This window comes from Schistocerca gregaria, chromosome 7, assembly GCF_023897955.1.
Source record: "Schistocerca gregaria isolate iqSchGreg1 chromosome 7, iqSchGreg1.2, whole genome shotgun sequence".
Taxonomy (NCBI): Eukaryota; Metazoa; Arthropoda; class Insecta; order Orthoptera; family Acrididae; genus Schistocerca; species Schistocerca gregaria.
Window position 1 is genome coordinate 121,876,134 of NC_064926.1, and position 27,553 is coordinate 121,903,686.

The following is a 27,553-nucleotide window of genomic DNA, read 5'->3' on the forward strand; positions in this document are numbered from 1 at the left end:
TATTTTGATGCGTAGTTTTCATTTCCTGAGAAAGCTTTGTCTGTCATTTGTCCGTTTGTCCGAAGTGGAGCTTTTATGTGCTATTTACAGCTCAAAGGTGGCATCGTGTGTTCACGTATGTTACTAATAGGTTTCTATACCTTGACGTGCTCTGTCGCGAAGGGGTGGAAATGTGACTAATGCAGTAGCTACATGACTTACGGGTATTGTACAAGTGTAATTCCAAAAGTCCTGCACACGGCACATGTGCTACCATTATGGTAGCATGATCAAGTTGAAATTCATGTTAGCTGTGAGAGACTTGGTGTCATGAGTAATTCAGTTTTAAAATGGAAGCTGAAACCTAGTCAGGTCAGATTACACATTGTGGCTAGCATTTATATATCAAAATCAAATCCCTACATGAAAAGAATCAAATGGAAATTTACAGCACTTCAGGAGTTCGGGAATAGTGTAGTGTGTCTAAAGCACAGTATCACAGAGACCTGTTAGTTTCCATGAAGATCTGGCAAACACTGAGGACAACCCAAGAAGTGGAAGGCCATCAGTTGCAACAGACTACACATCCTAATTTTATCATTAATGGCAGTTTGAGAGAAGATCGACAAAAAGCTTGCTAGGAAATTGCATGTGAGGCTGTAAAGTCTGTCACTCCAGTTTACAGTATCATAACTGAAGTTGTTGCTAGATGTCCCCCAACAGGGCTCACTGCTCTTCGGTGAGTATGTGCATGGCTGCCACAGGGTCCCAGCCTTTGCAGCACTACTTCCTCTTTCTGTGCTGCAAACCTACACTTTGACATCTCTTACCTCATCTGACTTTCCATCGGTTGGTCCTTTTGGGGCAGAACCTGCCTTGATTTAGTTAAGTGTTGTTACTTGATTTCCAGTTTCACTGCTGGTGCTGTCTTCACATTCCATTAACAATTTATGGTCCCCATTATTGGGCTTGACCTGCTGTCTTCCCAAATTTTATAGGAGTGAGTGTCGTTCAGGGAAGGTCACTTACGGAGGTGTATGCTCTGTCCCTGTGCCCTTCCACCAGTGCTTCCTTTCCTTTCCTTTTGTTGTGCATCCAAACCCCAGCAAGGTAGCCATCCCATGATGGTGAGTGGGAGGATTGGGGGGTGGGGGTGGGGGGGGGGGGGACGAGGGAAAGTGTCAACTACCTGCATGGTGGTAGTTGGGGCCCTGTGACAGCCATACACATACTCACTGAAGAACAGTGAGCCACAGTGGGGGACATCTGGAAGCAACTTCAGTTATAATAATGTAAACTGGAGTTTCAGCCCACTTACTGTGCTAGGATCACACTGTTGGTGCCTGCGCTGCACACTCCCCAAGTATGCTGTAGAGCATGTGCCCATCATGACTGGGGCATGGGGACTCCAAGAAACAGATTACTGGCCAAGTAGCTGTGGCTATGGTGTGCATGAGGAGAAACCATTCGGAGTAGGGGGCACCATGGCAGATAGTTCACATATGAAGTGACCCTGTGGTCTTCTTTTGCAGTCTGATGAGCTGTGGCCCAACTTAGAGCGACAGAGTGTGCACTTCATCCATCGTGTCCATAGGGAATCAAAGGAAAATGGAGTTGCTAAACGGGTTATCGTCATGGCTTTAGAGGGTGATACATCACCTGGGAAGGTCAAGGTGATGGGCTACCAGTGTGACGTGAGACCCTATGTTGCTTCTCCTAAGAGAAGCTTCAGTTGTATGAAGTGAGAAGCTTCAGTTGTCTGAACTTTCAAGTTTGGATGTGTCTTACCGGTCCCTTGCCTACCATCTGCAGGGATTGTGGGCGTCCTCTGTTGCAAATGTTCCATGTGCTGCTCCTTCCACATGTGTAAACTGTGGCGATCTCCTCTCCATGCTCTCCAGATTGCTCCATTTTTAAGCATAAAAGGAAAATAAGGCTAAAAGACCCCAGACAAGTTCCCATACAAAGAGGCCAGCAAAAAGTTTGAGCATCTTAATCCCATAGAAATTACTCAGTCTTCACTACAGTCACAACATTCTCACCTTCTCTAGCAATGGTGCTTTCCTCTGTTGCTTTTCTTACAGTGAACTCTGAGTTGTCTGATAATACATGCCCCTCCAGGTAGTTAGGGTCGCACATCAGGCCATTGACTCTCACTTGCCGGAGACATCGGTTCCCATCCCAAACTGGAGATGCCTCATCTTCCTGTAACTTCTCTAGCTGGGAAGAGGTTCCTTGGAACTCTTCCTAGCATGGTTCCAGCTAGTCCACAGCCAGACACCAACCAGTGACTGAAGGAATGACAGCCTGCTTACCATTGGACTCTTGTTCTTCCCCTGTCCCTAAACCAGTTTGGGAAAACCTCAGTCCTTGTCTTCTAAGGAGGAAGAGGACAAAAAGAAGTTGTCTAAGGCGCAAAGGAAACTCTGGTGGTCCCCATGCCACTGGACCCTGCATGTCCTCCTTTGCCCAAGATGGAAATCCTGGTGGCTCCTAAGGCACCAGATCTCCCCAGGCAATTTGCCGCAGAGCCTATGTCATTATATCCCCTGGTGTCTGTTGGTGGCAGCACATGACCGTGGTTCATAATTTGTCCCCACCTCCAGTCGCTACATGCCCCCAGAATATTTAGACAGTCTGACCCTCCAGTGGAATTGCAATGGATTTTTCCACTACCTGGCTGAGCTACGGCAGCTTTTAAGTACTTTGCATTCTGTATTGCCATGCAGGAAATGTGGTGTCCAGCAAATCAGACCCCTGCCCTTCAAGGCTGCTGAGGTTATTTTTAAGAATTGTACCAACTGTAAGAGAGAATCATGCAGAGTTTGCACATGTGTGTGAACTCTGTATATAGTTAACTAGTGCCTCTTGATACCCCTTAGAGGCTGTGGCTGTTCGGGTAAGGGCACATCAGGATTTTTCCATCTGTAATGTTTATCTTCCTCCTGACGATTTTTTGTCCCAGGATGTATGTCTGCATTACTCTCTCGGCTCTCCCAACCTTTCCTACTGTTGGGCACTTCAATGCCCATAACTCTTTGCATGGAGGTGCAATGACCACTGGCCACAGTAGAGAGACATCTATAGTAGCACAGCTCAATCTTTGCATCTTTGTTTGGTGCACCCACACATTTCAGTGTGGTACTAGAACTTATTCGGCCACTGATCTCTCTTTTGCAGCCTTGGTCTTCTACCATCTATCCACTGGAGGGTCCATGATGACCTGTATGGTGTGACCACTTGCTGATCTTCCTGTCTCTCCCTCAGCATTGCTCCCCTATACGCCCACCCAGATGGTTTCTCTGTAACACTGACTGAGATGAATTCACCTCTGCTGTCATCCTTAGCCCCCCCCCCCCCCCCCCCTGCAAGATAGTATCAATGTGGCCAATCAGCATAGAATGGCAGCCATTCTTTAGGCAGCCAATCAAAACTTCTCATATCCATGGGGAAACAGTATCCTGCTGGACCCCAAAGATCGCTGCTGCCACTGGAGATCATGGGTGGGCTCTCCAACACCATAAGCGGCATCTTTCACTGGAGTACCTCATTGCCTTTAAACATCTCTGTACTCATGTTTAGTACCTCACAAAATGACAAAAGCTAGAATCCTGGAAATGGTATGTTTCCATCATTGGATCATGTACCTCTCCATCACACTTATGGGCAAAGGTCAGATACTTCTGTAGCTTCCAGTCCCTTGCAGATATTTCAAATATTTCCTTTGATGGTGCCGTTTATACTGATCCAAAAGTGCCATTCATCCAGACACTGTCACCGAACATTTTGCTGAGCATTATGATTGCGTATCTGTGTCCTTTCGATTCATTAAAAAGTGGGGGAAAAAATGCGCTTGTCTTCTACTATCCACCACGTGGTGCCATATAATGCTCTCTCTGTTCAGTGAATGGGAACTCTTTAGTGCCCTAGTCCACTGTCCTGACGGCGCCAGAGCCTAGCCGCATCCACAGTCAGATGCTGAAACATCTTGCAGAGGATTGTCAGTGTTGCAGCCTTGCCCTCTTTAATCAAATTTGCAATGAAGGTGAGTTCCTATCACGGTGGCGAGAAAGCGCTATAGTTTCGGTACTGAAACTGGGTAAGAACCGCCTGAAAATTGGCAGTTACTGCTCAGTCAGGCTTACCAACATTCTCTGTAAGTTGCTCGAACACATGGTGAGCAAGTGGCTGTGTTGGCTCTTTGGAGTCTTGGGGGCCTTTTGGCTGTATTTAAGTCTTCCCAAAGGCAACTCCGCTGCTAGAGTCCATCATCTAAATGGCCTTTGCATGTTGTCAGCATCTCATTGCTGTCTCTTTCGATCTACAGAAGGCTTATTTAGGGCATGACTTGGGATTACCACATCCTTACTACATTACAGGAATGGTGTCTGGGGTCCACTCCTGATTTTTGCCAAGAACTTCCTGTTCTACTGCACATTCGTGATTCAAGTGGGTACTTCACTAAGTACCCCCCCCCCCCCCCCCCCCCCTTCCCAAGAGAGTGGAGCCCTGCAGGACTCTGTACTGAGTGTCCCCCTCGTTTTGGTTGTCATCCGTAGTCTAATGGCAGTTGTGAGGTCTTTGATATCACACTCTGAATATGCTGACAATTTTTTCCTTTTATTATTGCTCTAGTATGAGTGTTGCTGAGCATTGCCTGCATGGCACCATACAAAAGGGGCAGTCATGGGCTCTCACCAATGGCTTTGTTTTCAGCTGCCAAGACTTGTCATGCACTTCTTTTGCCCTTGTACTGCCCACCCACACCCAGAGCTTTACCTGGACAATCAGTTATTTCTTGTAGTTGAGACGCACTGCTTTTTGGGACTGATCTTAGATTCCCAGCTGATGTTGCTTCCTCATCTTTGCCAACTTAAGTGAAAGTGCTGGTGACACTTAAATACACTTCACTTTACTGGACCCCGTTTTAATTTTGGGGTCCGGCTTGTCACAGGAGCCTTCCAAACTGGCCCACTTGAACAGCCTACTATTCAAGGGTGGAGTTCCTTCATTACCTATTAGTTGCCAATAACAGAACTGAGTTTACATCTGCTGAATGCTTGCTGTGTCTCTGTTCGGAACTGCAACTTCCTTCACTGTCACCTTTGGTTAGGGAGACATCGCATCTGACCCCATGGCTTGTGCCCTGACCCTGGATTTGGCCATAAGTCTCCTTTGGTCCAAAAGATTCCATAGCCCTACAATTTTATGTCGCCTGTTCTTGACTGACTTTTGAGACGTATCCCGGTTCGGGATTGTTATTCACAGAGGTTCAACAGTCGAGAGACGAACAGGCTTTGCATACACACATGCATTGTGCAGTGAACTCCACTCTTTGCCAGACGGATGCAGTGTCTTCATTGCTGAATTAATGGCCATTAAATTAGCACTTAGCTACATTCATTCTTAGACTGGTAAGAGTATCCTAATCTATAGTGACTCCTTAGCAGCCTTCAGGCTATAGACCAGTGCTGGTCTCCTCACTCACTGATTACGGGCATCCAGGATTGTGTCTCTGACCTCCATCAAGCTGGACTGCCAGCTGGTTTCATTTGGACTCCTGATCATGATGGGACTTCGGGATATGAAATAGCTGACCGATTGGCCAAGCTGGCCATCAGGATGCCGCTTCTGGAAATGGGAGTCCCAGAACCAGACCTTCGGTCATTCATATGCCATTGATTGCTGGATGTCTGGAACTCAGAATGGTCTGCTCTGATATCCCCATACAAACTGAGGACTATTACGGAGACCATAACCCCATGGCAGTTTTCCTTGTGCGCTTCTTGCCGGAGATTCACCGTCTTGTCGATTCCACATTGGCCACACTAAGCTGACCTGTGGTCACATTCTCCGACATGAGCATCTTCCTCATTCCCGATGAGGAGCCCACCTGATGGTGGCCCACTTACTCATAGACTGTCCTAATTTGGCTGCTTTGATGTGGCATCTGAATCTTCGTGACAAGTTACCATTGGTGCTAGCAGATGACACCAAGGTGGCTGATAGGTGTTATGTTTTGCCTGCGAAGGTGGTTTCCACTCATCCGTGTAAGGAAGGACTTTTTTGATTTGTTGACTGCCTGGATGGTTGTCGGGCATCCCTCTCCTGCTCAACCCTCCCCCACCCTGCCACCGCTCACCTTTTCATTCTCAGTTGTCCCTTATCAGCCCTTGTTTTTGGTGCAGCCTGGTCACCCTTTAATTTTCTTTATTCTTTTTCATTTCTTGGTTTAATGTCTTTTCTTGACTGATCTTTTAATGCCTTGCCTCTTTCTTCTTTTCTTAGCTTTTATCCCTCTTTTTTTTTTTTCTTGCGTTAGTTACACTTCAGCTTTCTAGGATTTGTCTTTCACCTCCATTCTTCGGCCGCTCCTTGTTTGCTACTTAACGGATGAAGGGACTGATGACCTTGCAGTTTAGTCCCTTTCACTACCAACCAACCAGCTGCAAGATCCTTTCTGTATGATCTGTGTGAAGAGCAGAAAGCAGGTTGTAAAAGAATTGCTTCAGTGTTACCGAACAAGAGGAGAACAGTTTATGAAAAGGATTTTTGCATTTGATGAAACCTGGATGTGAGATTTTAAGCTCTAACTGAATCTCATTTATCCCAGTGGAAAGCATTTTGATAAAATTAATTAAGCTTCCAGTGAGGTGACTTAAGTAATCAGACAACTCAACAATGAAGGTGTCCTGTCTGGATTAAAGAAGTTTCCAAAATGTTGGGAAGCTGTCATAAGCATAAAATAAAAAATGGGAGTGATTTTGCTGTTCCCTTGCTGATATGTGTAAGTGACAGAATGAATCGTACACTATGATCTAGAGCAAAGTAAACCATTGTTTGCAAGTAGTGCTCTCAAGTTTGTTTTAAAGTGAGTAGCTCAGTAGACGTAATTTTCACACTTGTTATTTTCAAATGATGTGTCTTGCAGCATAGCTGCCACAGACAGATCAAAGAGAATGAATGCAGGCACATGCCTTGTTTAAGGCAGTTACATGGAGATGTCACTGGAAAAAGACTGGAAGATGAGACCACTGTGGAGGGCTTTGATCAGTCTTAAGAAAATCTGTAGGGCAGGTGAAGTGTGGCTTAGGCACAGTGTTAGACACAGAAACAATCAGCAGATATTCAGTATTTGACAACACTAATTTGTCAGACTTTTAATATACTGAAACGTTTCTCACACTATCAATAATATCGTTACTGTCATCTGGCATCAGCTAGCAATATGTCGTAAGAAGGTTAAGAATGATCTCAAACACACACAAGAATGGGTATGCTCAAATGTTCTTGGCAATAGCTAGCAATAAACAATAGACAACAACAACAAGAAAGAGGAAAAGGGTCAGAGTTTGCTGAAAATAATGATTTGTCGCATGTTATTTTACTATCTGAAATTGAAACCAGAGACCCCGAAAGTTTTTCGTACGAGTCCTCTGTTTGTATTAAAACTTCCTAATGCTGATGTGCTCTGAAATAAAGTAGTTGTTGTTGTTGTTGTGTGTTTTTTGCCAGGTACAGCAATCTTGATGGGTCACTTTTATAGAAAAGATCTTGCTATTGCTTCACTTTGTAATGACAGTGCTATTTTCTTAATATTTACTCTGCTCTTATTTAGACATTGACGAGGTACACAACCTGGCCCCAAGCAATACAGTTCATTATTGTATATTATTTTAATAGTTTTTAATATGCATTGGGTGTGACGTGTTGCTAATGCACTGTTCATTCAACCATTATATAATGGTCTGAGTCTATTATTTAAGATGGCCTGCATTAAGATTCAGTTAAATAATTTCATTCTTTCCTAACAAGCACGGCCCATAAATATGATTTAATAATAATCAGGAAAAGTTACAGCTAGCTCATGTAACATTTCACCAGAGATTTTATTATCTGTGTTGTATTGAAGTTTGAAGTTGACATAAAACTGTCACAGTTAAATGTTTTTGTGGTTAATGGCAAACTGTTTGCACTAAAAAAATTCTGATCAAAATTTATACTCTCACAGCCTATTTAGTTGAAAGTCAATTCTTAATGAATTAATCTCTCTCCCCCCCTCCCCACACATTTTCACCTTAGAGATTTGTGGGATGAAATCGGTGCTGACTTGGAACAAGGATGTCTCTGGTTAAAGAATATTTTGTAGAATTTTTAGTATGTTCTTCCCTCAGTGCAGATAAAAAAAACTTATTACTGCAGTCTCAATTAAACCAACAGAAATAAAGTTAGTGACCTATTCATATCAAGAGTGAGTAGTAACTGTAATAAGTGAGGAAAAGAAGTCAGCTAACAATGTCGTGCAGTAGCTTACGTAGACCGAAACAGTCTACGAAATAACATTCTTTTGTCCCTTTACTTAGTACTCTTAGAGATTAATTTGTATTTAAATGATATTAATATTCATTTTATTACTGAAAAAGTGCTAAAGGCAGATTAAAATACAGTGTCTACAATTGATGAAAATGTGAGATTGACTTCAGTCTCCAGCCTTAGTGTAATCATCCAGTGAAATCATTCCGCATTTGGTCATTAAAAATATTATTTATTGCGACTGCAATGTCGGCACACGGTCGTTGCCAAACATTGTGTGGTGTTGAAACACAGTCTAAAACATTCAGTTGTGACATGTTAGAACATAGTCCCCAGCAGTCTGACACCAAATACAAGTTGCGGTATACATCTACCTGCTGTTTTGTACATAACGGATTAGGAGAAACTGTGAGATTTATGGCGACAGGCAGGTCAGTGGAATGCTTTAAGTTTATCGGTGTATTATCAGCAAACACAATTAGAAAGTTGTTACGGAAACCTCTGTGGAGCAGTTGTCTGCCATGGAAGGATGTGTTCGGAATTTCAACATAAAAAAAAAAAATGAGGAGACTGACATGTATTTACCAGACCTCTTAGTAGTCATTGCATATATATTACATACTTTTTGAAGTAGAAGTGTTTTTCTACACGTCTATAGTTCAACAAGCAAGTATTAAATTTTCATATCAGCGAACAAAGCAGTGCCCCAGTGAATTCTATGTAGACTGTCCGGAAGAGGCACATTGAGTGACTGTCCCTGCATTGACCTATTATTTTAGTTCTGTTCTAAGACTACTTCAGAAATTGAATCTGATGTATGATAGATACGAAAATGAGCTGAAAACATAAACAGCGCACACTAATGCCACGTGGCTGGTTCATGAAGCCCTGTCAACATATCTGCAGAGAATATTGCCAAACTGTCAAAACTGAACTTCAAACTCTCATCACATATTGAAAGCGTTGAGAATGTTTTGGGACCATCAGTACTGCCTCTATATTTCTTCTATTGATAGTATGTCAATGTGTGTCCCCGGACAGTCGTATTGACAGACTGACAATTGAACGTGTGAGAGCCTCTTAAGAATGAAGGCGCACATTATTATCTGCATTTCTCTTGCTGCCGTCAGATCCAGGACAATATGCACTGTAATTTATGGAGGCACGAAGGCTACACAGAGATTCAGTGGGTGTTTTCTCAGAAACAGTGAAAAGCCTATTTGTCAAAATTGTAGCAAAGATTTTTCTTGTTGTGTAGAACAGATATATGCTGCATTGCATGTGGTTACTGCAGTCACTTAAAAAAACAACTGGTGTCTAGTTCATGTGTCAGTTGGTACAGTTTGAGTTCCGTTGTTAAATGGATCAGGGCAATGATTTTGGTCTTCGAAGGATGATTCTCCACTTTGTATGAGGTCTAAAGTGATATTGTTTGAGACTTACCAGTACATTATTGATATTCTGCAAAAACAAAAACCAAAAAATTAATTAATTAACATTGCATCTATTCTAAACTTATACCATTTATTGATTGTCTACATATTATTAATACGAGGAGAAACAAAATACACAAATTGTTTATGTAAATTATCTTCACTTCCATCTCTGCTTACAATTTTAGCCAGCCTAAGGTATTACTAGTGTGGCACCTAATAAAGCAGCTGCAGTTGCTGCAAGTGAAACCAGCAGTAATGAAATTTGAAGTCTTGGCTGTCACAAATACTTAGGTGCTTGTTATGAATATGTTGCGATTCCTGAGACTGTGGTTATGGGTATGTTGGGACCGGAGAAAACTATTTTTTCTGAATGTATAGTGTATTTTGCACGTATATTGAAGTGTAATTGTGACAATATTCCTTTGTTTTTTGCTTCTGAACATACTGTCTGCCTTCTCATCTCTCATTGGTTATGGAGAATCAGCAGCTGATGCACTTTCACTTCCATTAGGCCTCATGGTGACTGGTGACTGTCTACATGGCTGAATGTAACGTGTAAACACGCCGCTCGCCCCTATATAGACTCTTTCCATCTCCTGCAGAAGTTTATGGCTATAATGAGTATAGGACCAATTCTTGGCCAGTTCAGTTCATACTGCAAATGGATTTCCACAGTGGGCAGCATGATAAAATTTGTGTTGTGCTCACAACTCCCCCCCCCCCCCTCCCCACCCACACATTTTTCTTAGTGCTCAACCAGCCTGGTGCCACTGCTGTGCTTCCAACCCTACCGAATTTTTCGAAAATATCTGTGAATGTTTCGAAAAAATCTGTGCATGGACCCACTTGCCTAATCGTTATCTGTAAATGTAAGACAACCCCTGCATTAATGTATCACACAATTTAATAATGTTGACCTCAGCAAAAATGGTTTAGTTTGTAAATGTAATGTGACCTTGTCTTTTGCAAATGATGAATGTGGGAAAAATCTTGTCTTCTAATGTGGTGAATATAGTAACGTATTTACACCTGCATAAAAACTGTGTCTTTTGTATCATGTAGAACCTGCACTCCCCCCTCTCCACCCAATAGTTACTTGATTTCCCTTACTTAATGTTTCAGCTTGTGGGAATGTATCTGCACATTAGAGGTTATGTTGTGAGTGAGTGGTAGTTCAGCATTGCTGAGTATTAAAGTTTTGTTACGTTAATTATATCAGTATTGTTTTTACCTTTTCCTAAACAAAAGTGTGTTTAACTTGTATCTTCCATTAGTAATTTGGAATAGTTTTCTTATTGGACAGTAAATTATAATGTAAAATGAAAATAATTCATTTGTCACTCCCATATAGAACATGACTGGAAATGTGTGTAATGGAACATCAATTTAAACCCTACTATTTACACTGAAGGCTGCATCATTATTTTTTTTAGAAGTGATACAGTAATTGAATGATAAAATATTCCTAATTTTCCTTTCCAAAGGAATGCTTGTTTTTCATATTGATTTCTATTTCAGAATGTGCATTGTAAAGAATCAGACCACTAACTTTCCTAATGTCAGCAGCCTCAAACTAGGGCAATTTTTTTGAGTGTAACCTGCTATGGAATTTTGGAATGATAGTAATTGAGATCTGTGTATGTTGGTTTATCTGTAGAGCAGCATGCAATTCTCATTTCACTTAGTTTATATTGGTGTCCTTTGAGAAGCTGCAGAGGATTGTTTTTATGCCATTGTGGTTTGAGGTATCTCTGCTATGTTAAGCTGTAACGGAAAGTCAAATGAAAGTGAGACAGATCGAAAAAGTAAGTAAACTTCTCATTATTTCAAAAGCAATCACCATAACTGGTAACATTTACCCCAAAAGACGGTCAGTGGCCCGTGGAAAAATGTTTGCAGTTGCCTACAGAACCATGATTGGACCCAGGTATGGACCTTGTCTGAAGCAAATAAACAGCAGCAAATGTCTTTCTGCAGTGCTGAAAAATATGGAAATTGCTGGATGAAGATGGGATTGTGTGGAAGACGTGTAAGGGCTTCTCAGTGAAACTTCAACGTAGTCGAAACAACCATGGCACCACAAGTTCCTTCCCACGTTGCAAAGGTATATATATAGAAGTTAGATTGAGCAGCCTTCCCCATGTGACTTCCACATTTTTCAAGCCCAGAAGAAAGACAATTGTGACTGTAGACTTCCTTTGGAGAAGAGGTACAGGCCTGGGTACAATCTTGGTTTTGTAGGTAACGGCAAATATTTCTCCCTAGCGGCATTGACCACCTAGGGTGACAGTGCGATAAATATATTAACAGTTACAGCAACTACTTTTGTAATAATAAACAGTTAACTTTCTTTTTCCATCTGTCTCATTTTCATTTGACTGCCTCTTTTGTATCTGATAGGTGGAATGGTCCAAATAAAACGGTCCTTTAAATATTTGGTAATCTGGTTAATGAAAAAGGAAACTATTCTTGATTGAATATGATGTCTTGACATTTATTTTGATGCATGCATGCTGCTGCTGTATAGATTGTATTATAATGAATGGCATCAGTTTAATGATAAACCTCAGAAAATTAAGACCTATTTGTCATCCAAAATTCTGTTTACACAGTGACTGTGTGTACACACTATCTGGTGGCTGTCGTTCACAAAGCTTTTTAGAATGGTTTCTTAGCAAACTTCTTTGCATGCATCACTTATCTTGCCAAAACAGTTTCACAAGCTCATTCTATTCTTATCTATGTGGGTTAAAGTTTCTTAACTATTGCCCCAGATAAACAACATCCCATTACAAGGTACATTTCTTTTTAGTAAATAACAGTGATAGTGCTGTGTTTGATATTGGATCCGTTGTTCTTGGCACTGAATAGCAGTCTCCATTTTGTAGTGAACTCTCTAAATATTTAAGTAGTTTCTGCACTCTGTCATAAACAACGCCTGAACCAGGCTTCGCAATCAACTCAAACTCAAGAGACAGCAGTTGGTTTGAAGGACATTGCTGCTTGTTATATGCTTCTATCAAAACGTCATGCCGATCATCTGCAACTTCTCTGGCTATTGCCTAACATAGTAAAGCATTTTTCCCATGTTAAACCTATTGGGACCTAAGAGGTTGAAGATGTACTGAGTTCAACTATAACTCTGCCTGTTGAGTGGGGTTTATTCATATCAGTGCTGATTGGCACTCATTCCTTCGTGCAGTTATCAGACTCGTATTTATGTGTGTTCCGAATCACTTTCAACTGTGAACACATACTGTGTTATCAATTATTTTAATCATAAATTTAATTAATTATCCACAATATTGGGAGCTCAAGTGATTTAACTCGGTGTAACTTTGCTGATGAGATCAGTCACCAGTTTGCATTCAATGTGTGCCTCAAAGCAGAATAAACTATTATTATTGAGCTTAAGAAATTGTAGCTGAGGAACATTACTTAGATTACTCCACCTTAATTTAACATATCATTGATTAATCTGATTCACACATCAGGAACAATTTATTACTTATTTGAGAACAGTGCACTGGTACAGTTGACAGCATCCTCTAAACCAATCCACAAACAGAGCCAAACAACTATATGATGCACAGGCTTAATGTACTTGAACACATTTAGAAGTAAATGTAGGTGTTACAAAAATAGAAGAAATGCCTTGTTAACAGTAAATAGCTGTAAGTACTTACGTGTAGGATAAGTGTAGGATACACTGTTTACTTCGTAAACATTTTCTCCATTCTGGAAAACGTTATGTTTCGGGAGCTTCAGTCATTTTGCCTAAGATTGCTTTCACAACACATTCAGAAATGTTCTGAAAACCACCAAGTGTCTATGGTTATAATAGTGTTAAAAAGTATGAGAGTCAAATAGAATGACCAGGGACTAATAAGTCCATAGTTAAAACTTGCAATATTTTGTTTGTCTTAAATAGGTGCAAGCTGATCATATTGTTGTTGCTGTTGGAGTGAAACCAAATACAGAGCTTGCGGGTCCCTCAGGACTGGAGGTGGATGAAAAATTAGGTGGTTTCCTTGTTAATGCCGAACTGGTGGCAAGATCTAATGTCTGGGCTGTGAGTATTATTAATAATTAACTTTTTAGCAGTTGTGTTATTAGCCTCAAATGTACAGTAAATGGTTTTTTAATGTGCCTGTGATTGGATGTGATAAATATGTATTTTTTAATTCAATTATGTTGTAACTGTGTTTCTTGTGGTAGGCAGGTGACTGCACATGCTTTTATGACGTGAAATTTGGACGCCGTCGAGTTGAGCATCATGACCACGCTGTTGTCTCAGGACGTCTGGCTGGTGAAAACATGACTGGTGCAGGTTAGATCGACTTTATATATAATATGAGTGAAAATTTTTGATATGCACTATGTGGTTTATTTTCCTGAAAATATCAGTGACTCTTCATATTTGTCTCTACATATCGGGTTGGTCCATACGTTCATAGTATTTTTCCACAAGTTCAATAAACTCGAAAGATAACTCATAACAGAGACTTCAGTCATAAATAATATATTCTCCTTCACTGTTCACAACAGTCTACCAATACTGAGGCAACTTTTTAATACTACAACTGTAGAAGTCTTGGTTTCGATACGAGGAACCTGTCAAGCTATGTTTGGAGTGCATTTTCATCCAGAAAGAAAGTTGCTTGAAGGTTGTTCAACAATGAACAGAAAAGGTGGGTGCAGAATGACTGTGCAACCCAACTACTGTAAAGTGTTCTTAAAATCTAGCAGGCAGGTGTTACACTGCACGTCGTCGTCGTCTTCCTGTTCACTGTTCTTGGATTGCACCTGCAAAACATCTCTGTTGTCAACAATGAATGATAGCATTGATGGTTACGACTCAGGAAAGCAATTTGCAGTACACCACACTGTCGCTGTGCCACTATATGCTTAACATTATCTTTTGTGAATATGTGTGCAGGTCTTTTTCCAAGGAGTTGCTTCTTTGTTTGGGCTCAACCATTGCTTTCTTTCTGTTCTGTTTGCATAAAAATACCATCCCTTCTGTAATGGTACAGGATAGGAATGGTCAGTGTTGTTCATTAGCTAGTTGAGGGAGATATGCACATATGGGCACCTGCGGATTTTTGTGATTTCGGCTAAGAGCATGCAGTACCTGTACACCTGATTTTTAAACCTTCTCCATTGCATGCAAATAATGTGGAATGATTACAGTTCAGCACATTTGCCAGGTCTCGAATACACTGACTTACGCATAGTGGATTAATGAGAGTAGACGATATTTGATCTTCACCAAACCATGGAGATCTTTCTGAATGTGGAGAGTCACTAATGTCAAAATGATGCTCCTTAAAACAAGAAAACAATTTTCTTGCCATGCTCTATCCAGTGGCATAACCCCATACGTGGCAAAAACATTTCTGGTTGCCCCCACTTCTGTGAGCTCGGATAGAAAAATAGTCTGAAGTATTCCAGTTTCTCCACTTGACACTCCATTTTCTAGTGTCCACAGCTACGCTTTCTGCCTCCGAATGGCAAAACGACAATGTGTAAACTCAAACAGTAACGGTGAACTACAAATAAGAAATGATAATTGATAAATAAACCAGTAGCAACTGGAATACATACATGCAAAACAAAAATGATACGAACTTATACACCAACCTGATACATTGTCAGCTCTAATTTTTCTCTCTCTCTTCCTATTTTCATTCTACAACAGCTTCATAGTTTGTAAATAGGTATCAGTAAGATGCATACTGATGTGAAACACAGTTTCTGGTCGAAAAAAAATTCCAGCCAGTGTGTGCTTTGTCAGATCCTAAGTAGCCAAGAAATAGTCATCATTGTCGTGGAGAAACAAATCTTTCCATTGATCTGCAGTTGTCTGCCAGCTTTTATCCCACATTTTATAGTATGCATTGGCTTTATTTTTGTCTCACGGGACATGGTGGACCATATTTGTCCGAAGTAATTATCTGAATAGAACAGAAATTGATAGGTATCTACATCTACATTTATACTTCGCAAGCCACCCAACTGTGTGTGGCGGAGGGTACTTAGAGTGCCACTGTCATTACCTCCCTTTCCTGTTCCAGTCGCGTATGGTTCACGGGAAGGACGACTACTGGAAAGCCTCTGTGCGTTCTCGAATCTCTCTAATTTTACATTCGTGATATCCTCAGATGTATAAGCAGGGGGAAGCAATATGATAGATACCTCATCCAGAAACACACCCTCTCGAAATATGTAAATAGGCAGACAAACAAATGATTAAAATTTCAGCAAAATTGGATGATTTATTCAAGAGAAACAGCTTCAAGAAATGAGCAAGTCAGTGATGTGATGGTCTATCTGTAGCCCTTACGCAAGCAGTTATTTAGCTTGGCATTGATTGATAAAAGTTGTTGGATTTCCTCCTGAGTGATATTGTGCCAAATTCTGTTCAGTCGGCACATTAAGTCATCAAAATCGCAAGGTGGTTGGAGGACCCTGCTCATAATGTGCCATATGCTTTAGTTACTGGCCAAGATATTGTTTGCAAAGTACGAAGGTAAACAATAGAAACTCGAACTGTGTGCGGCAGGCATTATATTGCTGAAAAGTAAGCTCCGAATGGCTTGCCATGAAGGGCAACAAAATAGGCAGCAGAATGTCATAGACATAACAGCTGTGCTGTAAGTATGCCGTGTAAGAGAACCAAAGGTGTTCTACTGTGAAAAGAAATGGGCCAAAAAGTAACTGGTTGTTGGGCCGTGTGTTGGGTGACAGTCAGGTGGGTATCCCAACACTGTCTGGGGCATATCCAGATGAGACTGGAATCTCTTTGACCATTGTCTTCAGTGATAAGTTCTACTTCGGACTGAGCTCTGGTGACCAGTGAAGACGTTTCTAGTCACATCTCAGACAGAGGTGGGATACCAACCTGTCAGTCACCCCTCATAGGGCCTGACAACCAGGGCTGACAGTCTGGGGTACCACATCTTTTATAGCAGGACACAGCACAGTAGTACGTCAAAGGTATTGTTTGCCTATTTTGTTGCCCTTCATAGGAAGTCATGCCGGGCTTACATTTCATCAAAATAATGCCCGCATCCACATGGCAAGAGGTTTTTATCATGTTTCTTCTTGCTTGCCAAACTCTGCCTCTGCCAGCAGTGTCAACAGATCTCTCCCTAGTTAAGAATGTTTGGAGAATAATGGGCAAAGCCGGCAAACCAATTCAGGATTCCGACGATCTCACATGCCACTTGGACAGAATTTGGCACGATATTCCTCAGGATGACATCCAGATACTCTTATCAATCAGTGACAAGCCAAATAACTGCTTGTGTAAGAACCAGAGATGGATCTACGCATTCCCGACTTTTTAAATTTGTGAAGCTGTTTCTCTAGCATGAATCATCTAATTTTTCAAAAACCATAATCATTTGTTTTTTCTGCATATACATCACACCTACTGCTTTCCATCCCATTCAGATAATTCTTTCATGGTGTGTTGTTTTTTGTTTTCTTAATTACTAAAGGTGTATCTTGATACATCTAATTTTAATGTTTTCCATTGGTGTTTGTTGTGATATTGGACATAAGAAACTGAAATTACATTGTAAATGTGTGTCAAAAAGAGATGTGCGTAATACGGGTTAACATTCTGTGTAAGTTCACAGGGCTGCACCAATTTGTTTTTGTGTTCAGCTGCTGGTGTGATAGGAAGTCATTTGGCACAGAGAGAGGGCAAGGTTAACGTGCTGAACTTTTGAATTTCTGAATACATTCTCCCAATTAAATTTCAGTTTTCTGAAAAAGAAAGCGATACGGAAGGTAGGCTAGGTTATATTGTTATAGATTAAAACATCTTAACAAAGCTGTTAGGTGAATGTTTGTGTTGTAAAGTAGTGGGACGACCAGTTAGTTTACATGAAGACAAGGATGTATCAAATGGACTAGCCAGAAAATTTATCATGATTGTGCCAGTTGTCAATATACTCATTTATTTTGGAATTCTGTTAAATGTAAAGACAATTTTTTGAAGGACACATAAGGTGGCCTCCCTCCGTGAACCATGGACCTTTCCTCAATCATATAGATAGCTGTACCGTAGGTGCAACCACAACGGAGGGGTATCTGTTGAGAGGCCAGACAAACGTGTGGTTCCTGAAGAGGGGCAGCAGCCTTTTCAGTAGTTGCAGGGGCAACAGTCTGGATGATTGACTGATCTGGCCTTGTAACATTAACCAAAACGGCCTTGCTGTGCTGGTACTGCGAACGGCTGAAAGCAAGGGGAAACTACAGCCATAATTTTTCCCGAGGGCATGCAGCTTTACTGTATGATTCAATGATGATGGCGTCCTCTTGGGTAAAATATTCCGGAGGTAAAATAGTCCCCCATCTCCGGGCGAGGACTATTCAAGAGGACGTCGTTATCAGGAGAAAGAAAACTGGCGTTCTACGGATTGGAGCATGGAATGTCAGATCCCTTAATCGGCAGGTAGGTTAGAAAATTTAAAAAGGGAAATGGCTAGGTTAAAGTTCGATATAGTGGGAATTCGTGAAGTTCGGTCTCAGGAGGAACAAGACTTCTGGTTAGGTGAATACAGGGTTACAAATACAATAGGGGTAATGCAGGAGTAGGTTTAATTAATGAATAAAAAAATAGGAATTCGGGTAAGCTACTACAAACAGCATAGTGAACGCATAGTGGCTAAGACAGACACGACCCCATGCCTACTATAGTAGTACAAGTTTATATGCCAATTAGCTCTGCAGATGATGAAGAAATTGAACAAATGTATGATGAGATAAAAGAAATTATTTAGGTAGTGAAGGGAGACGAAAATTTAATAGTCATGGGTGACTGGAATTCGAGAGAAGGAAAAGGGAGAGAAGGAAACATAGTGGGTGAATATGGATTGGCGGAGAGAAATGAGAGGAAGCCGTCTGTTAGAATTTAGCACAGAGCATAACTTAATCTTAGCTAACACTTGGTTCAAGAATCATAAAAGAAGGTTGTATAGATGGAAGAATCCTGGAGATACTAAAAGGTATCAGATAGATTATATAATGATAAGACAGAGATTTAGGAACAAGGTTTTAAATTCTAGGACATTTCCAGGGGCAGATGTGGACTCTGACCACAATCTATTGGTTATGAATTGTAGATTAAAACTGAAGAAACTGCAAAAAGATGGGAATTTAAGGAGATGGGACTTGGATAAACTGACTAAACTAGAGGTTGTACAGAGTTTCAGGGACAGCATAAGGGAACAATTAACAGCAATGGGGGAAAGAAATACAGTAGAAGACGAATGGGTAGCTCTGAGGGATGAAATAGTGAAGGCAGCAGAGGATCAAGTAGGTAAAAAGTCGAGGGCTATTAGAAATCCTTGGGTAACAGAACAAATATTGAATTTAATTGATAAAAGGAGAAAATACAAAAATGCAGTAAATAGTGAAGCAGGCTAAAAGGAATACAAACGTCTCAAAAATGAGATAGAGAGGAAGTGCAAAATGGCCAAGCAGGCATGGCTAGAGGACAAATGTAAGGATGTAGAGGCTTATCTCACTAGGGGTAAAATAGATACAGCCTACAGGAAAATTAAAGAGACCTTTGGAGAAAAGAGAGCCACTTGTATGAATATCAAGGGCTCAGATGGAAACCCAGTTCTAAGCAAAGAGGTGAAAGCAGAAAGGTGGAAGGAGTATATAGAGGGTCTATACAAGGGCGATGTTCTCGAGGACAATATTATGGAAATGGAAGCAGATGTAGATGAAGATGAAATGGGAGATGCAATACTGCGTGTAGAGTTTGACAGAGCACTGAAAGACCTGAGTCGAAACAAGGCCCCGGGAATAGATAACATTCCATTAGAACTACTGACGACCTTGGGAGAGCCAGTCCTGACAAAACTCTAACATCTGGTGAACAAGATGTATGATACAGGCGAAATAACCTCAGACTTCAAGAAGAATGTAATAATTCCAATCCCAAAGAAAGCAGGTGTTGACAGATGGGACAATTACCGAACTATCAGTTTAATAAGCCACAGCTGCAAAATACTAACATGAATTATTTACAGACGAATGGAAAAACTGGTAGAAGCCGACCTCTGGGAAGATCAGTTTGGATAACGTAGAAATGTTGGAACTCGTGAGGCGATACTGACCTTACGACTTACCTTAAAGAAAGATTAAGGAAAGGCAAACCTATGTTTCTAGCATTTGTAGACTTAGAGAAAGCTTTTGACAATGTTGACTGGAATACTCTCTTTCAAATTCTAAAGGTGGCAGGGGTAAAATACAAGAAGCGAAAGGCTATTAACAATTTGTACGGAAACCAGATGGCAGTTATAAGAATCGAGGGACATGAAAGGGAAGCAGTGGTTGGGAAGGGAGTGAGACAGGGTTGCAGCCTCTCCCCAATGTTAATCAATCTGTATATTGAGCAAGCAGTAAATGAAACAAAAGAAAAATTTGGAGTAGGTATTAAAATCCAGGGAGAAGGGAAAAAAAACAAAACTTGGAGGTTCCCCAATGACATTTTAATTTTGTCAGAGACAGCAAAGGACTTGGAAGAGCAGTTGAACGGAAAGGACAGTGTCTTGAAAGGAGGATATAAGATGAACATCAACAAAAGCAAAACGTTGATAACGGAATGTAGTCGAATTAAATCGGGTGATGCTGAGGGAATTAGATTAGGAAATGAGACACTTAAAGTAGTAAAGGAGTTTTGCTATTTGGGGAGCAAAATAACTGATGATGGTCGAAGTAGAGAGGATATAAAATGTAGACTGGCAATGGTAAGGAAAGCGTTTCTGAAGAAGAGAAATTTGTTAACATCAAGTATAAAGTGTCAGGAAGTCATTTCTGAAAGTATTTGTACAGAGTGTAGCCATGTATGGAAGTGAAACATGGAGATAACTAGTTTGGACAAGAAGATAATAGAAGCTTTCGAAATGTGGTGCTACAGAAGAATGTTGAAGATTAGGTGGGTAATCACGTAACTGATAAGGAAGTACTGAATAGGGAGAAGAGAAGTTTGTGGCACAACTAGACTATAAGAAGGGATCAGTTGGTAGGACATGTCCTGAGGCATGAAGGGATCACCAATTTGGTATTGGAGGGCAGCGTGGATGGTAAAAATCGTAGAGGGAGACCAAGAGATGAATACACTAAGCAGATTCAGAAGGATGTAGGTTGCAGTAGGTACAGGAAGATGAAGCAGCTTGCACAGGATAGACTAGCATGGAGAGCTGCATCAAACCAGTCTCAGGACTGAAGACCACAACAACAACAACAACAACAACAACAACAACATCATATAAGGTGGCCTTATAGGCTACTCGCAAAGATATACTGCAAGAGAAACGATGTGTGCTATGATGAATATGCCACACCCATGTAAAATTAACAAGTATACACGATTTATTGAAGCTGCTGTGGGATCTGTTGCATGCGGGTCGGTGAAGGGTGGTGCAAACAAATATGTTGAAATAAATAAGGATATGACTGACAAACCAGCAGCTTTTGATGGCACTTAGCAGAAGTGCAGCTACATTTCTAAGAATTCTTTTGCTAAAGTGACCAGTGTTGATACTGGAGAGGTAATAGACTTCCAGATTGTAACAAAACGTTTGTTGAATGAATGACAACATGCTTCTGACAGAAATTATGAAGGAACAAGTGGTGGTATTGAGGCTGCTGAAACTGTTAAACTAAGTTCTTAGGAGATGGGCGCACAAAAGCATATAACATTGTAGTAGATAATCTGTCATAATCTTATCACAGAACTGGAACGTGTTGGTCATTTCAGAAGAGGATGGGCAGAAGGTTAAGGGAGCTGAAACAAAGTTTTGAGAGACAAGAAAATTTCTTATGGCAAAACTATAAGAGGTATGCTGACAAAAAAAAAATTATTTACAAACCAAGAAATGGCCATTAGAAATAATACTGGTGATTTGTTAAAAATGAGCAGTCAATATGGGCTACCTTCTTACAAAGACTCGTCAGCAGACGAAAAACCAGTACACTAACTTTGCCCTGCCAGATCAGACTCGTGGTGCAATTGTTGCAATGCCCAGTACTCAAACAGTTCACACGTCCATAAACTTTCCATGCCAGCAACAGTCATGGATGTCATGAAACTTATTTACAGAGACCTTGCAAATCCAGAATTACTGAAGAAGCGTATCCTGAATTACTGAAGAAGCGTATGCGTGGTCAGAACTAAAATGCAAATGGGTCTTTCAATAATCTCAAGTGGACTCAGCGAAAACAAAAAAGTTTTTTTTTAGTATGAAGACATTAAATTTGGGGATCAGTGGTGCTGTTACTGTTTTTAGTGATTGCAACATTCGTAGGGTGAAAGTGCTGCAGCATATGGTAATTAATCTTGCATCAGAGAAATTGAACAGATGGACAATGATTGCATTGATAAAGCAGAATATGCAGCACAACTGGCCACTAAGGAGTCCAGAAAGAAGAAAAAAACAACCACCATGGAGAAAGGTCAACAGGATGATACACTGCATGATATAAGAGTACTTCTGAGTGAGTAAAACAAAAATAAAGCCCATATTTTCTAAGTTTAAGGCTTTTGAAACTTTACAAGCTGTCCCTCAAAATTTACATTTTGTCACATTTTTCCCTAAATCTGGGAAACCACTTAGAGTAAACTGTTCAGATTTTCAGGGAGTAGCAACATACGTATCCTGAGTCACTGAACTAAAAGGAAAACATAATGTTAAGTGTAATTAAAATTATTTAGAAGAAAGTACAAACAATTACACCATTTTAACCATGTGATTAAAAAATTTTATTTCTGTGAGTGGTGGCTAAAATGCATTGATATTAGTTCTGTAGAGTCAGAACACAACTTGTAATTTACAGGATATGGGTTCCACCATTTTTCAAACGCATTGCAGTTTCTTTCTACCCAAACATGTTTCAACACCTCTGTTCCATTGTCAGTGGGTTTTTGTTTATTAAAAACGTGATTTTACATTGATGTGTTCAGATTCTGTTATAAGAGCTTCTATTGTTTTATGTGATACGTCTGTTTCAATGTTGTTTCAGTCCTTTTTTCCTATAATTTAACCCAAATGCAGAAAGAAAGGACAAGAGCTGCGGATTCAAAAGATAAATATTTTGTCACCCAGGGAGGCATTCTCCAGCAAGCTCTGCAATAAATATTGGAACACCATAATGAAACTTCAGAAGACAACCCTTAACATTTAGTTTAATAAAAATTGTCTAACTCGTAATGTAATTTCAGACTATATAAAAGAAACTCTCTAAATAGCATGTCATCTGCACCAAGCGAAGATTATGTGGATAAAACATGAAATTAGGGAACTACACACTAAAAAAAAACTAGTTACTCATCAACAAACTGTAAAAAACATATATAGAAGTGGCCAATAAATTTGCAATATCAGCCCAGTTTGAACAAATACGAGAAAGGGAGAAGGCACACATACAGAAAATAATGCAAGAAAAACAGAATAAACAAAACCAAAAAGCTAAAGAGAATCATAAACAGCACAAGCATACCCACTACAACTAGTCACCACTATCAAAAACATCAACTCCATGACAGTCATCAATATAACTGACATCAATCTCACCAAACATGAAGAAAACCTACTGGAAAAAAGGACCAAAACAAAACATACACACACATCACATAAAGCAATAGAAGACCCCCATAACAGAATCTGAATACATTAACGCAAAATCACGTTTTCAATAAATAAAAACCCGCTGATGATGGCACAGAGGTGCTGAAACATTTTTGGGTAAAAAGAAAAAACAGTGTGCTTGCAAAAAAGTGTAACCCCTATCCTATAATTTAACAGCAACAGCAAATGTGGAAAGAAAAGACAGGAACTGCAGATTCAAAAGATGAACATGTTCTGTAAAGGTTTCATGTAAGTTGGTTCACTGGTTTCTGAAATACAGGGGAGTTAAATGACAAAATTTAATGTTGTCACAACAGGACCTTCCAGTTCTTATTAAACTGTGTGTGAAGGAAACCAAAGGAAAAATTTTGAGTTTGCTGATATGAGACAATTCTGTCAAAGGAGACTCAGGACATAGAAGAGCAGTTGAATGGAATGGATAATCTTTTGAAAAGAGATTATAAGACAAATGTCATTAAAAGTAAAAATAAGATAATGGAAATAAGTTGAAGTGGATCAGTTGATGCTTAGGTAAGGAGATTAGGGAATGAGACACTAAAATAAATGTGTTTTCCATTTGGGCAGCAAAATAACTGATGATGGTTGAAGTAGCGAGAATACAACAGATATGAAATGCAGACTGCCAATAATAAGAAAACATTTTTGAAAAGAAGAATTTGTTAACATAAAAAATAAATTTGTTGGGATCTTTCTCGTGAAGATACTTCTGTGGAGTGTAATCTTACAGGAAAGAAGGGAAATTCAGACAAGAAGAGAAAAGCAGCTTTTGAAATGTGATGTTATAGGAGAATGCTGAAGAGTAGATGGATAGATCAAATAACAAATGATGAGGTTGTGAATCGATCTGGGGAAAAAGAAATTTATGGCACTGGGTGGAGAATGTATCAAGTTTTTCATAATGATTTTTGCATTCTAAAGAATAATATTAGAGAAGGAAAGTTGCTACTCAATATATAGCAGTGATGCTGAGTAGCGATAGGCACAACAAAAAAATTCACACAATTATAGCTTTTGGCCTTAAGGCCTTTGTCAGCAATACACACACACACACACACACACACACACACACACACACACACACACACACACAAAAACAAAGCAGGAAGGGGTGGGAATAGTATGGTGGAGGGTGGCAGACAGTGAAGTGGTCCAGTTTAGATGGAGGGCAGGAGATAAGGTGGGGAGGAGGAGGGGGGTTAAGCTGTGGAAAGGAGAGAAATAAAAAGAAATTAAAAGACTGAGTGTTGCAGTGAAATGACAGCTGTGTGGTGCTGGAATGGGAACAGGAAGGGGGCTGGATGAGTGAGGACACTGATTAACGAAGGTTGAGGCCAGGAGGGTTACAGGAATGTGGGATGTATTTCAGGGAAATTTACCACTTGGGCAATTCAGTAAAGCATGGTGTTGGTGGGAAGAATCCATATGGCACAGGCTGTGAAGCAGTCATTGAGATGAGGGATATCAAGTTTGGCAGCCTGTTCAGCAACAGGGTGGTCCACTTGTTTTATGGCCACAGTTCGCATGACTACATAGAATGCAGCACAGTGGTTGCAGCTTAGCTTGTAAAGAAAATGACTGATTTCACAGGTAGCCCTGCCTTTGGTGGTATAGGTGGTGTTAGTGACCGGACTGGAGTAGGTGGTGGTAGGAGGATGTATGGGACAGGTCTTGCATCTAGGTCTATTTCAAGGGTATGAGCCATGAGGTACGGGGTTTGGCAACAGGGGTTGTGTAAAGATGAACGAGTGTATTGTGTAAGTTTGGTGGATGGCAGAATACCACTGTAGTAGGAGGGAAGGATAGTGGGCAGGACATCTCTCATTTCAGGGCACGGCAAGAGGTAATCGAAACCCTGGTAAAAGGATCTAATTCAGTTACTCCAGTCCCAGGTGGTACTGAGTTACGAGGGGAATGTTCCTTTGTGGCCGGTCTGTGGGACATTTGGAGATGGTGGGAGACTGGCATGAGAGATTTGTTTTTGTACAAGGTTGGGAGGTTAATTATGGTCAGTGAAGGCTTCAGTGAGACCCTTGCTATATTTTGAGAGGGACTGCTCGTCACTGCAGATGCGATTACCACAGGTGGCTAGACTGTACAGAAGGGACTTCTTGGTATGGAAAGGGTGGCAGCTGTTGAAGTAGAGGTATTGCTGGTGGTTAGTGGTTTGATATGGATGGAAGTACTAATGTAGCCATCTCTTAGGTGGAGGTAAACATCTAGGAAGATGTCTTGTTGAACGAGTAGGACCAGGTGAAGCAAATAAGAGAGTTGTTGTTGAGGTTCTAGGGAGGAATGTGAATAGGGTGTCCTAACGTTCAATCCAGATAGCAAAGATGTCATCAATGACTCTGAATCAGGTGAGGGGTTTAGGATTCTGGGTTTTTAGGATGGATGGTGCACGTGGGTGCCCATAGCTGTACCCTGGATTTGTTTGTAGGTAATGCCTTCAAAGGAGAAGTAACTGTAGGTGAGGATATAGTTGGTCATGGCGACTAGGAAGGAAGTTGTTAGTTTGGAATCCATAGGGCATCTGGAAAGGTAGTGTTCGATAGCAGTAAGACCACGGGCATTAGGAATATTAGTGTACAGGGAGGTGGCATCAGTAGTGACAAGCAGGGCACTGTGTGTTAAAGGGACAGGAACTGTGGAGAGTTGGTGAGGAACTGCTTGGTATCTTTTATATAGGAGTATAGCCACAATGGGGCATACTGAGTAGTTGGATTTATGGACATTCGGAAGGCTGTAGAAAGTGGGAGTGCGGGGAGTGGTAGGGGTAAGTAGAGAGATGGACTCTGGGGAGAGGTTCTGGGATGGGCCTAAGGATCTGAGTAGTGACTGGAGATCCTGCTGGATTACTGGAATATGGGATCACTGTGGCAAGGTTTGTAGGTGGAAGTATCTGACAGCTGACGGAGTCCTTCTGCCACGTAATCCTTGCGATTAAAAACAACAGTGGTGGAGCCTTTGCTCACAGGTAGGATTATAAGGTTGGGATCAGTTTTTAGATGGTGGACTGCAATTCTTTCTGTGGATGCAACATTAGTTTGCATGCTGAGGGATTTTGGAAATGATGGTGAGGCAAGGTTCGAGGTTAGGAAATTCTGGAAAGTTAACAGGGGGTGGTTTGGAGACAGTGGGAGTGGATCATGGTTGGATAGAGGAGTGAACTGAGTTAGGAAAGGTTCAATATTGGTCTTTGGTTGAGTCTGATTGGTCGGGTTGGTGGCGAAAATGTGTTTCCACTGTAGGGACCAGGAGAAGAAGAGGAGGTCTTTAACTAGACTTGCATGATTGAATTTGGGAGCGGGGCAAAAGGTGAGGCCGTTGGAAAGGACTGATATTTCTGTAGGACTGAAGCTTCTGGAGGAAATGTTCACGACTGTGTTGCGGGTCTGTTTATGTTCTGGGTTCTGTGTGGTGGTGGAAGGGAGTTTTGGGTAAGTGTAGTAGAATTGCAACACAGGGTTTGTCAGCTATGGGGGGGGGGGGGGGGGGGGGGATGTGAGGGAAGTTTGGGGGTTGTAGAGGTGGTGGACAGTAGTACCCCGAGGCGGGAATAGAAAGTAAGCAGGATGGGGAGCTTTTTGAGGTGGCATTGTGCATTTTGCACAAGTTCCTGCAGGGCAAGAGATTCAAAGTGTGTTATGGGTTCCAGGAATATGAGATTACATAGGAGAATGTTGCAGAGGGAGAGAAGGGTTCTGCAAGGAGGATTGGGCTTGGTTGATATGGTTTTGCAGGGCTACGTGGGTGAGGGCTAAAGATTGTCTGAATGTGAACAGGAGGAGGTCATTGTGGAAGGAATGGTGGCAACCAGAGGTTGGTAATTTGATGGTAAGGCCATTAGGGGAGGATTTCGTGAGCCAAGCAACAACGCAGGAACAGTATGTGGGACTGGGATCTGTGAATCTTTTTGTTGTGCCTATCATGACTTGGCATCTCCTCTATATGGTGAGTAGCAACTTTCCTTCTCTAATATTGTTGTCTTCCATCCTGGATTTTCCATTGTTTGATTACATTCTAAATATTAAGTTATTAAAGCCAGATTAGCTGCATGTAAATTTAAGAATGGAATCATTGTCACCACTATCGAAATTATTTGTCCTGGTGAGTGAGTAGAGCTGTTCTTGAAACAAGAGTAGACTTCAT

At 40.9% G+C, this 27,553-nt stretch overlaps 1 protein-coding gene across 1 annotated transcript in view; it reads left to right on the top strand.

The window, feature by feature from the left end:
- LOC126282523 (apoptosis-inducing factor 1, mitochondrial) overlaps positions 1-27,553 on the top strand; it is a 95,451-nt gene that overhangs the window by 40,705 nt on the left and 27,193 nt on the right. The window contains exons 8-9 of the mRNA XM_049982190.1: positions 13,660-13,800; positions 13,947-14,058. Coding sequence (XP_049838147.1) covers positions 13,660-13,800; positions 13,947-14,058 — 253 coding nt within the window. The remainder of the gene's footprint in view (positions 1-13,659; positions 13,801-13,946; positions 14,059-27,553) is intronic.